Below are 13,220 nucleotides of genomic sequence, written 5' to 3'. Positions count from 1 at the left end.
GAGCTGCACAAGAAGATCCGTCGCCAGGCGAGCACCGTAGAAGACACTGCGTCAAACAGGCAATCGTCCTTATATCTATCATCCAACATGAGTGTCCGGAGGTCTGACTCTCCCGCCTCCAGGCGTTCAAGCTCGACATGTGGTGGCTGGGATTCTTCACCGTACCAGTAGGAAGCATATTGTGCCTGAGCAGCCAGCCAGTATAACTCGAAATCAGGAGCCATAAAGCCCCCCTTATCATACGGGGCGGTCATGTTGTCAGGAATCCACGTCCTTCTACGGCCCGTACATCATGCTCCCCTCATGTGATCAGATCAACCCATAAACTCAGGCACTCAAAGAGTAAAGTCCCTCTCATGTCCCACTCCCACCTTCATTTTTTGCCCATGCCCAAGTTCAGGCATCATCCCCTTTCCATACGGATTCCACTCCACAAGGACCAGAGTTCTGTGCGTTTCCGCAGGAAAAGACGATACGGCCCGGATTGGAGGTTGCCATGGTGCTTGACAACGTGGTTGCAGCGTTTATGATGGCCTGCGCCGCTCTGTGGTCACGTGTTGCAGTATCGTGACATTTAAGCACCTCCTACCGGCTACGCAGTGCTTCTGAATTTGCTGAAGTTTTGAATCCTGTTTCTTGCTGTCTCGTTGAGCCTTTGCTTACCTGGTCTTTGAATTTGCCTTCGTCTGGATTCCTTGTTCTTTCTCTTGTCTGATTTGTTTGCTCGATGTGGGCCTGTCTTCATCCTGCCAACCCGAAAAAGTTTACTGGACTGCCTTGCCTCATCCAAGTCGGCTTCGTTTGCAGTGTGCCCATCGACCTTGGTCTCGACCCGGAACGTTGTCTGGAATTGCTTTGTATCTACCCTACCTGCTTCGTTGACTGCTCTTGCTACTCATTGTTATCTAGTGGCTGGAACCGCCCCATGGATTGTTTTTTGGACTTGGTTTACTTCCACTTATCTGGATGAGCCACCAACTGGAGTTGGAGCACCCCGCTGATTGTTACACACGGACTTGTGACTTCTGTTGTGTGTTTTCAATCCCATTAGGCGTCCTCATTTCAGCGGGTGAGCTCCTGGACTAGAGACATTTCGTTAGGCATTCTCGTTTCGTTGGGTACAGTCGAAAAGGGTTGCTTTGGTTTTGCTAGCTGCTGCTCTACGTTCTCATCGGAGTGTTCTTGATTTCTAGATTGCTCCGGATTCCACGGTATATTGGTTTTTGACTTGCATTCTGATGAGCACCCAAGTTATTCTGTGTTAAGGTAGGGAAACCCCTGTAGAAATAGGGAGATGGGTTTTTTATTTATTTGAATAAAAGGCTATAGCCAAAATTATGACACCTCGTCAGCCTCATTATTCTATCCCACCACAACTCCTAGAAAAGAACTGGCTACGCATACCCAATTAGTCCAGGTTATTCAAAACAGAAAATAGCTAAACTATTCTCTTTTTGGCAGCACACATTGGTCCTGAAATTGAGGCCAGATATGCTCCAGGTGACAATGGTTCTGGTATAAAGGCATCAGAATTACGTGGAGAATACATGGGTACTAGGAGAGTTCAGAGGCTCATGGTTCGTATAAGTACGTGTAGAGGAAATGTAAGTGCAAAATAGTTGTGTGGAGAGCACATGGGTTTTGGGATACTCCCATAGATCATATTCTAACAATGCTGCATACAAAGAGCTTATGGGTACCAATGGTGTGTGATTACATGGGCAGAAAAAGCTCACAGTTTTATAAGTATCCACAATTGAGATAAGTAATCTTGAGAAACCTTATGATGCCAATGGTCATGTGAGAAAGAGACAACTATATGGATACCCAAACTATGAGGTCCTATTTGGAGGTAGCGTTTGAGGGAGTATTGAAGATTGAATAACCGTTGATTACAGGTGGATCTTACCTGGAATCTTGCAGTCCTCAAATATGAGCTCACATGTGTTGGAACCTCTCATTCCCAATTTATCTAGTTTCTGTGCTGTGCTGAATCCAGGGGTGCCCTGTAACCACAAAGATAGATAATACATTACCACAAAGATAGATAATACATTATAAAGCTTCAAAACGGAGGACAATCAATTTGAAAAAAATATCTATATGCAAATATCATTTGTAGGTACGACTTTAGCTTAGGGGCGATGGTCTGCATTGGTGTAGATTATTGTCCAAGGGAGTCCAGTAACAAGCTTCTTGTACAGTATCACAGCTTCTGTGACAGTCTGAATTTGGGAAACAGATAGTTTGCTAGAGCCTGGACGGTAAGGTCTGGAAGACAAATTGTGGAGGCCCGGTTGAGGGGACGCCAGTCAACCAGTGACCCTGCAATCTTCTGCTCCCTGGTCAAGAGGCTCACAGTAACTGCAGAATCAGCCCCATTATGAGCACCAGCCGAGTCAGGGAGTCTGCCTTGTGAGCTCCCAGAGAAGGGTGTTACAAGCAGACCAGTCAGGGCCCTGAAGAAAGAAATGTGTGACCAGGGTGAGCGACCAACGCTTTGTTTAGCCAAGAACAATGACAAATGTCACATTAACAAGACAGGATTAGAGCGCCTAAGGTTGTGCTGGGTGACTGGCAGTGCTGGTATGTAGTAGGACAAACTGGATTGGAGGAACCGGACAGAGGCTCAATTTCTGTATAAACAACTGGGTTAGGATCCGAAAGGAACATCATCAGGTGGGGTGCTGAATGGGTAGGGCTGGCAGTTGTCAAGCGCAGGAGTGGAATTCCTGAATTGCACCTTAGACACTGTTGGGGAGGGGCAACCCATCCCCCTAAGCGCTTTCGGGTAAGGAGACCCAAACTCTAAGCACAACAATCGCCTAGGGGGGCGCCATAAAGGCTGCCATAAGATGAGGAAACCGTGCGTTATGTGCCAATAGGTGTTATTTTTTGTTAGGAATTTTTACTGAATGCGAAGACATGCCTAGCAGTGCAGTAGTTGGAGCACCAGGCCCAGATGCACACATGAGAATAGCCCCCACCCCCAGCTTCCACAGAACCTCTCCAGTGCTCTCGGATTATTACGAATATGTGTGTGCAAGGCCATAAAACAGAGCGGAGCACCTGGTGGCTTTGTTATTGCACACAGGCCAAAGCTGGTGTCCGACCCCCACCCAGCCAACCATGAGTTATAACCCAGACAATCCCGCCAGGCCCCTAAATTCCATGCCACTACGAGACCCCAGGCCAATGCCCATACATCAAGGAACCATCAAGATCTAAAGGAAAGTGGCTGTACACATCCCCATTGGGCTCACACGATTTGTATTGTGAAGATACAGTGAGAGATCAATTATAGTACAAACTCGAGGGCGGATGCCTTGGAGGCCCATGACGCGATTATGAATGTGAGTGTGAGTCAGAGTGCCCTGCAAACTCCCCCTGTGCCAGTCACCAGGGCTACAAGCTGCATCAGAAATGGTAGGATAGCAACATAGAAAATAATAGCTAATTGTGTTAGTGACCCTGCTCGCCTGGACGAAGATCGACAAAGGTGAGCCATGCCGAACCCACGTGACAGAAGATGTACAGACTGGGCTGGAACTAATAGCTTATGATCCCATATAGAATGGGACGAGCATGTTTATGGTTCAACGAACCAGCCACGTGGGATTGTACTTTATGTAGTGGCGTCAGTGCAGACGATGTATCACCTTTTAAACCTCTGCTTGCACCTTCAGACCCCAGAACGTTCCTGGGCAGCATAGATCTTTGCTTGCTTACCTATTTAGTACTCAGTAAATACGGATTATCCTTACGAGTTGGGCCTTTTTTCCCTAGAGGCTTTTCTTTATTATGGAGTGAGGGTTTAGGGGCGTGCCTTCAACGCCAACGAGTGCTCTAGAAGGCAGGGCATAAGCGCCCCGGCTAGTTTGGCATGTGCTTGATATTACAAATACTTCCGATAGCCATATTTGTTTACAGGAGTTGGAGACCAAGCAGCAATGTAGGAGGTGGTGTGGAGCCTCTTTGGGGGGGAGGGGGGCAATGGAAAGAACCCAACCATAGAAGTAGGAGTGGCAGGTGAATATCCGGACCAAAATGAAAGGGGCAGAAGGGGCAGTTGTATAACCCCGAAAGAGAGTGTAAACATCCACAACTTCAGGAGCATAATAGACAGAACGAGCTTGAAAGTCATGAAGTATTGAACGTTGGGAATATAACTACCCTGGGATCTACCAAGAATTTGAAAAGTGCAGGGAGTTGTCAAGTTTTTGAGGACAAGAAACTACTTTTTCTTCATAAACATCTATTGGTGCATGGCAAACTGGTCGTATTTTGCAAATTCTGGATGAATAAAAGGGCAGGGTTCTTTTTAAAATGCCAGGATTCTGTTTCTGCAGAGAGCCACACTACCAAGAAAATGATATTCTAAGAGTCAAGCTATGACGCAAACAAGGGCTACAGCGGGGCGTGGCCTGGAGCGCCAGCGATCTGGCTGCTCCCTTAATGGCCTCCGTTTGGGTCCCACGGCATCCAGCGAAAAGCAGCACTTGTGGCGGGCATCCAATGATAATTTTCTACTCCATGAATACATGAGACACTGAGGCACTCTTGGTAATCTTTTGCGACTGCTGACCACCATGGAGCCCCTGAAATAGCCCATTTAATGTTCCTCTCCAGGCCCGAGGTTTCACTACCAAGATGGCCGCCGGGAGCTACAACCTCGGCCTGATGAAGTGAATGACGGGCGGAGAGTCTGCGGGACTGCGAGGCTTCCGGATCGAGGAAGGAACGGGGGGAGAGCCGAATAAGCGGCCCTCGAGGAGCCGGAGTGTAACTGGTGGATGGATGTGATGATGGGCACCCCTCCCGCCCCAAGCAACAGTAAGTGCCGTGGCGGCACTCCGGACAGTAGCGTACCCCCGCGACTGATAGACCGGCGGGGGGAGTGAGGCGAACTGGCAGATTTCGGAGAAGCGATCCCAACACGACCCCCTACGCGGGGCTGACGCATCATCGGAGAGGGGCTGAGGGGCTGCTCCGAGATCGCGAGAAACTTCTGCGACGCAGAACTTGTCCTACGCCGGAGACAGAGCTGACGGAGCCCGGGACCACCGGATACAGGCGAGTGGAGAGCCGACCTTGGCGGCCCCTGCGTCTGCGCCTGCCTTGCAAGCCCAGCAGGAAGCAAAGCGGCATTGAAGCCGCTGAGGGAGAGCTACGCGACGTGCCGGAATCCAGGTAGGCGCCTCTGAAGCGTAGTACAGCCCGCGCCCACTGCCGCCCTCCCGCTCCTGCTCGAGAGGGGGAGCAGCCCTGCTGGGCCCCACTCCAAGCCTCTGGAGAGCTGCCGCTGCACTGGGCAGCCTGGATAGGCCAAGAGCCTAAAACTCTGAATTGATCCTGAGGGTCCCCTGAGACTGTTCTCCTTAGAGGTTGCAACGATCATTGGGCCTACAGCTGCCCCCCCCCTTGAGGACTAGTGCCTGCGAAGCGGCAAAATAGGGTCATTCCAGCCACTCAAACCCCAGGAGATGGCTGCTCCGTGAGCCCCTCCTTCAGTGGAACGTTGCCGCGGTGAGGGGGCCGGCTCAGCCTGCCAACCACGGGGCAATAGCCCTGAGCTAGCCAACCGCCTGAACACCCAAGCCCACCACACAGTGCTTGAATTGGTCCTCCGGCCCAACAACTTCCTGGGGCGCCCCGGCCCACCTTCCTTCCTGCTAGTCAGCCCGCTCTCGGTAGCAGACTGCCCTGGTGGCCCCGAAGCACCCCACTGTCGCTGAATCCACACAAACACCAGGAAGGATCTCGCCCAGAGAGGCCCCTGCTCTCTAACATCACATCACCGCCCTTTACGGAGCATTAGATCTCCACCTAAGTGGGGAACTTACGGATCAACCCAGTGCAGCCCCCTATCCGGACTCCCAAGATAGAGCTCTGAGATCATTGCAATGGCGAAAGCCGTGAAGGGAACCAAAAACACTGACATCTCCACGATGCTGCTAGCAACAGACAAGCCCAAGAAATCAGACCTTCCGAAACTCACCCCACAGAAGACCTCAGAGGAGCAGGGAAAGTTGGCAACGAAGGGGGATATTCAGGCCTTTATGCTGGATATTGAAGAAGAATTTAGATCTTGCATTGCCGAATTTACTGCGAAACTAGAACATACGGACCAACGAGTCACAGAGACTGAGCAGAGACTGAATGAGGTTGAGGATATGACTCAGAGCCATGATGCAACCATAATAGAGATGCAACGAGTGATTCAGACCCTCCAGAACAGAAGTGAGCAACTGGAATTTAAGCAGGAGGACCTAGAAAACAGGGCCCGAAGAAATAATCTGCGCATCCGCGGAGTGCCCTCGTCCATCCCAGATAAAGATCTCCCAGAATACATAGGAAACTTCTTTCAATCCCTACTTCCACAATTGGACCAGACCCATAGGCTACGCCCGAGACGGGGAGTGACCACGGATCCCCCTCCGGACGTGATAACAAGGGTCCATTTTTACTCTACTAAGGAAGCACTGGCAGCGATTAGTCGCACCAAAGACGAATTATCCTTCATGAGCACCCCGCTGCAGATCTACCAGGATCTCTCCCTGATGACCCTACAAAAAAGAAGAGCGCTCAAGCCCCTGACACAATTCCTGCAGAGCCAGAAGATCCGATACCGATGGCTATTCCCGACGACCCTCCAATTCACCTATCAAGGGACCCAGTGCTCGATAAGTCACCTGGAAGACACTGAGTCTATCCTCCACCCAGCCTCTCTGGGATCTTTGCCCTCCCGCAGCCCGACTTCCACTCCTGATGACCCAACCCAGCCTCCCCGGGAAACAGGCTCATCCGGCCTGGTCAAAGACCCAGAGACGCCGAAAATAAAACAGTTCTACAAGAACCTCAGCTCAGAGGTTCCTGCCCGCTATAGTATGAAAGTCAACAAGTATGCTGCGGGACCCTCGCGGTCCATACCCCCACTCCAAGGTGTATGCCATCTTTCCACCCTTGGAGATGAACCCAGTTCTGGTTGATGGCCCTAGCCCTGTTGGCTTCTGGGACAAAGACGGCCCTGTTGGCCAAGGGACCCGCCGGAAAGGAAACTCCGGCCTCCCCTAAAATGTCAAGTTTGGCCTCCCGTTGGAGAGAACATAAAACACGATCACTGGAGAGCGACATCGAAATCAAGCCCATAGATGATGTCTGACCCCCACCATCCCTCCCCTCCAAAAGCGTCCCAGCCACTCGAAGAAGAGCAGGAGTCCCCACAACCACACCGGAAAGTGCGATTCCTGACGATCAATGTCAGAGGCTTGAACGTGCCGCAGAAAAGAAAATCCATCCTACAATGTATCCAGAACGAGGAGGCCTCAGTAGTATTCCTCCAGGAAACCCACCTGATCCCAGTGGATTTCACTAGGCTCCGTAACAGAGAATTCCCGTTTGCAGTTGGGGAACAGCAATACTCTTCGCCAAGGACCTCCGACCTCAAATCTTAGACTCCTTACTCTGCCCTGAAGGCCGATTTGTTGCGATCAAATGCCGGCTATATGGCCCATTATACTCGCTGATCTCGGTCTACACCCCGAATGAAAAGCAGGAAGAGTTCTACACAACCCTAGAAGAAGCCCTGTCACAATTTATAGAGGGCCAGACAATAATAGACGGGGTCCCAGACCCAATTAGAGATAAATCTCACCCCTCGGCTCACAAAGATTATAGCATTGCGACGGCCTTACTCAAATGTTTCCGAACCCTTGATGTGGTGGATACGTGGAGAGTTCTACACCCGGAGTCCCGCGACTACTCATTCTATTCCTATGTACACAGAACCTACTCCCGCATTGATCTCCTGCTGGCTTCTCCCCAAACGTTGGCCTTCACGGACGATGTAATAATTGGCCCTAGAATCCTATCGGATCATGCCCCAATCATATTAACGATGAGAGCGCATGACCCGGATCCGCCTCCAAAACGCAAATGGTCGCTCTACGACCCGATCTTGGGCGACATGGCACTACGAGACGTGACAGCGAAAGCTATCAAAGACTTCTTTAGCAAAAATAAGAATGAGGACACCTCACCGGCCAATACATGGGACGCTATGAAGGCAGTGGTTAGAGGGGTCCTGATCTCGCAAGGGGCAGCTTATCACAAAAAGAAGCAACAAATCAGCCAGGCCCTACTAGTCGAAGTAGAGAAAGCGGAAGCAATATGCAAAGCAAAGAACTGGACGCCTAAAACCCACCGGACCCTCCAGATAGCCCGGAAGAAGCTGGAAGTACACTATGCGGAAGGCACAGCCCAGATACTAGACAGAACTAAACAATGTTACTATGCTAAAGGAAACAAAGCGAATACATTTCTGGTGGAGAAGCTGGCAAAGATCAGGAAGAGAAACGCAATCCTAGGCCTCCGGGACTCGCAGGGTAGAGTCCAATTTGCAAAGAGAGACAAGCAGCATATCGCAGTGGCCCATCTCACAGACACGATGATGGCGTCCCCTAGATCACTGTGAGACCAACAAGCTTACCTCCGAGACACAGCTCTTCCCCAGATCTCCCAAGCGACCAGAGACGATCTAGAGACCCCGATCTCGTGTGAAGAAGTGGACAAAGCCATCAAGAGTCTTAAACCAAGAGCCCCAGGCCCGGACGGGTTCTGAACCCGTTTCTATAAAATCTTTCGCCCCCCAACTGGTGACCCCTTTGACAACTATATTCAACTCCTTCGCTGTCACTGGAACAACGACCCCATTGATGCAAGAGTCGATCACAGTCCTCGCACTAAAACCAGGAAAGCACTAGAGAGATATCACGGCATATAGGCCGATCTCCCTGTTAAATCTAGACGCCAACATATATTAAAAAATCCTAGCCAACCGATTGGCGAAGGTACTCCCAGACATTATCGACCCGGATCAGACAGGTTTTATAATGAACAGATCTGCCCCGGACAACATACGCAGAGTCCTGAACATGGTTGAAATAATGCAGCGAGACTCACGAAAATTGGCAGTCCTGGCTCTGGATGCGACTAAGGCCTTCGATAAAGTAGACTGGTCCTTCCTCCGACTCACTCTAGAGTCCTTTCACTTTAGCCCCGCATTTCAGAAATACATCCTGGCGAATTATCAATCCCCAAAAACTATGCTCTGATTCAACGGCTTCCTGTCTAATCTGATCCCGCTATCCTGTGGGACCAGACAGGGATGTCCTCTATCCCCCCTGCTCTTCGCCTTAATTATGGAACCCCTGGCCCAACGAATCTGCCTTAACCTCAGAATTAAAGGCCTCCAAGTAGGCCCCACCCAACATAAAATAGCGTTGTACGCGGATGATGTGATGCTAACCATTACAGACACCGCCCAATCGCTAAGGTCCTCCCTGGCAGATATTCACTCCTTCGGCAAAGCATCAGGGTTCGCTATAAACTTCACGAAATCTTCCGCCCTAGCGGTGAGACTGAATTCGGAGGATAAAATATCCTTCGGGGCCCTCTGCTCGATCCGACTGTCGGAAGAGGGGATAACTTACCTGGGAGTCCAGAGTCCAGACCACAGCCCGCCCGGAAGACACCTATCGAGCGAACTTTCAATCGTTATTTAAGTCCTTGGAAGAAGACCTCGAACGGTGGCGCTCACAGGAGATCTCACTTCTGGGCCGTATAGCGGCGTGTAAGATGAACCTCCTCCCTCGACTCCTTTATGCTTGCTCAGCCCTTCCTATTATGATCCCCAGGCCCCCACTTGAACGTCTCCAGAGAAAAATGCTGCATTTTATCTGGTAGGGTAAAAAGCCAAGAATTCCACTGAAAACAATGCTGACTAGTCTGAATCTAGGAGGCCTGGGAGTCCCGGATCTCCAGAAATATCAACTGGATCGCTGGGGGTCTCAGCTCCCTGGGCCAGCTCTTTGAAGGGAATCGCCCTCTCACCTATGAACAATGTAAGAGAGCCTTTAGCTTAAGGGAAACAGACAGATTCTCATATGCTCAGCTACGACACTGGTGCTCCCATCCATCAATTCGCCTGGCAGCTACTCGAGAGTTGGACCCCATAGAGCTGACACTCGCAGGCCCCCCCACTCCAAGGTCGAATCTCGACGATATACAAGCTATTTCAGTCAAACTCTCTCATTACCAGAGCGACCTACATGACACAATGGGAAACGGACCTAGATCATGCAATAGAGGACCAGACGTGGATAGACATTTGGTCTCGCACACGCGCCTCTTCATACTGCATCACTAATCGAGAGTGTGCCCATAAACTACTCCTAAGATGCTACTATCCACCACTCCAACTACACCACATTAACCAATCCTTAGACCGCCAATGTGGCCTCCCGGGATCATTCATACATATGTGGTGGTCATGTCCAGTGGTTGCAAAATTCTGGTCCCAATGCACGCTGGCGATCGCGGACAGAAAGATCACGTTGCCTCTGGAGCCAGAATCAATCTTACTAGGAGCCCCGATCCCAGGCTTATACCCAAGATCTGGCAGAACGGCAGCCTTCCTGACTCAGCTACTATTAGCTGCCAAGATCACTGTAGCACGGACATGGAAATCTCTGGAAGGCCCTCTGATGATTTTGTGGTGGCTAAAACTGTGGGACATTTTTATTGCGGAGAAAATCACTGCAGCAAGTAGGGCCTACTTCATCGCTTCATGAACATTTGGTCACCACTGATAGACTATGGTGAGAGCTACCGATAGCAAACGCTCTATCGGCCGAGCGCACAGACTTGGTGCAGCGAACCGAGGAGCGAGAATGGGGGGAAGACAGAGTTAATGAGAGGAGAGTGGAGGGAGGGCTGAAAGGAAAGGGGACTAATGGGCTTGATAAATTGCTAAGAATTGCTTGTTATAATGAACGTTCCCCTGTGTATCGAACAAAAATAAACACGTTTTAAAAAAAAACAACGGCTGCAGCTGAGGGCGGAGGGGACTAACTTGTTATAGTAACAGAAGGGGGACAGAGGTTACATTGCAAACACAGCAAAACAGATTCAGCAGGGTAGACCAACATTGAAATTCATCACAGGAGACAAAAGGGAAGACTATGCATTTTCCAGTCCATGTACTAGAGCAGTCCTTTCAAAACATACTGAAGAAGATCAGAGAGCAGAGACACATTAAGAGACAAACACCAAGGTGGTCTAGGCGGACCCTGAGCCAACTAGAATAGGTATGAACAGTATTGGGGCATGGAGGCAGAGGACCTTATCCCTATGGCTATGGAATACTAAATTAGTTGTAGTCCCAGTTCTTTGTACTTATCAAGAAATCGAGAACATTGGAATTCAGAGCCAAAACCCCAGTGGGTAGTTTGAGAAGGGATAATTCAATAGTACCTCTACTAAAGAGGAGATACAGTGGAATCCTTTGCAGAAAAGTTCATCTAGTTATTCTTTCAGCAATGTCAACACACAGAATTGTTTTAAAAAATATATTTTTGTGTGAAATTGGCACTTCGGGCATGGCCGAGCTGATCATGGAGCAGGACATGCTAGACAGGGCTTCGACGCTGAAAGTCAACAGGGCCAGTTTCCCCAGTCCTGGCCAAATATGGAATAATATTGACACTAGCTCATGAGCACATCTAAGGAGCGCACCTGCGGAGGGTATTCATTATAGATTGTTGGATAGAGGGGATTCCTCCTGAATGTGTTCATACATGCAAACATGGGGGAAAAAACTTGAGCATAGAGTTCAATGACCTTTCCTGAGGGAATATACGGAAAAGGGCTAACCGATCCGCCCGCTGCATTGCCAATAAAAATGCCCATTTAGGATTTTGTATAGATGGTACTTATATCCATCACATCTATAAAAATTCAAAACTTCAATATCACCCCTATGATGGGAAGGGCGTGGGGAGCAAGGGATTATGATCCATATATGGTGGTCCTGTCAAAGGGCCAAAGTCTTTTAGAAGGATATTCTCTCAAATATTCGAGACATCGCGGGAGTGCAACAGGCTTCCGACCTACTAGTGATCCTGGGTGGCATGGCTGAGGGTATATACCCATTGAGGGGCTCCCATTCCTCCCTGATAACACCTTCTGACAGCAGCAAGAATATACGTGACAAGATGCTGGAACAGCCGGAGGGCCCTATCCCGATCCCTAATCTCTGTTGGCATAAGGTATGGGACATAGGGGCGTCTGAGAAAATAACCATATGCTTGCCCCATTTTATCCAAGTATATACAAAAATAATGAGCATGCTTTTACAGCATGAGTCCTCTTTTTAGGGGTTTGTTGGACGAGGACCAGATATATTTAAACTACCATTACATATCCTCACCAGAGGTCAACCTAACTGGATCTCACACCAGATACAAGTGATCACAGACCATCAATCTTTTAGCAAATATAAAGAGATGGTAGGCTCAATTCTAGCAAAACATATTTCGTCAATTTATTATATTTTTCTCATAAAAACAGACCATTAGGTCACAATTGTACAACTCATTATACATAAAACAACACAAATAAAAAAGAGACATATAATCAATAGTTCAAATCTTGTGATGTGTTCGCATAATATTTGGTAGTCAGACAATAGTGATGTTAGTAACACAATGGGTGACTTTGCAATAGCCTGGTATTGTTTTTGCTAAGGTGTCCCCACTTTGTTTAAGTCGACGTGCACAAATACGTTTCCAGCCTTAAAGTTTTTAAACGACTTTTCCTTATTTCATAACACTTAGTCGTATAGATAAGGCTTTCTTCAGGACACAGTATTGACAAGTATAACTTGTCACACAATCAAATGTGCAATGTCTCAGTATATCAGCAATCATCCGGAATGTCAGTCCTCTATATTGTTATGGCCTTCATTCTTTCTATGGGCACTTGGTCCCACTATAGGAATTCCGTTGTAATTTGGTCCTGTCGGCAGAACTTTTCTTTGCCGGGCTCTGCGCTGTCACTGAAACAATCTTTCAGGTACACACAGGGTACGAGCATTAGTTACCGCTCGACTCCACGCGGAGTTTCTTTCAAGCCTGCAGATTTGGCTCGCGCTCCCTCATCTCAATGGTTTACACGCGCGTTTTCCCATTTTATCCAAGAATGGATTCCTTTATCTAACATTTATACTAACATTTCTCAATTGGTTATTAAACCATCATCCATTAAATACTTTCATATAACCTCACTAGATAAGCATGTATCATGTAATGAATGGTTTTGATGCATCCCTGGGAAAAATCTAGCGATGACCCTGAATAAATCTGAGGGCAATACAAATCAGC

General features: G+C 48.8%; 1 protein-coding gene across 1 annotated transcript in view; it reads right to left on the bottom strand.

Moving 5' to 3' along the window:
- Positions 1 to 13,220, bottom strand: part of IVD (isovaleryl-CoA dehydrogenase) — a 919,837-nt gene that overhangs the window by 375,505 nt on the left and 531,112 nt on the right. Inside the window, exon 8 of the mRNA XM_069637537.1 lies at positions 1,910 to 2,006. Coding sequence (XP_069493638.1) covers positions 1,910 to 2,006 — 97 coding nt within the window. The remainder of the gene's footprint in view (positions 1 to 1,909; positions 2,007 to 13,220) is intronic.

This window comes from Ambystoma mexicanum, chromosome 14 (assembly GCF_040938575.1).
Source record: "Ambystoma mexicanum isolate Mex_15411 chromosome 14, UKY_AmexF1_1, whole genome shotgun sequence".
Lineage (NCBI taxonomy): Eukaryota > Metazoa > Chordata > Amphibia > Caudata > Ambystomatidae > Ambystoma > Ambystoma mexicanum.
Note: the sequence above shows the minus strand (reverse complement) of the source record. Positions and strands in the feature narration are given on the sequence as shown.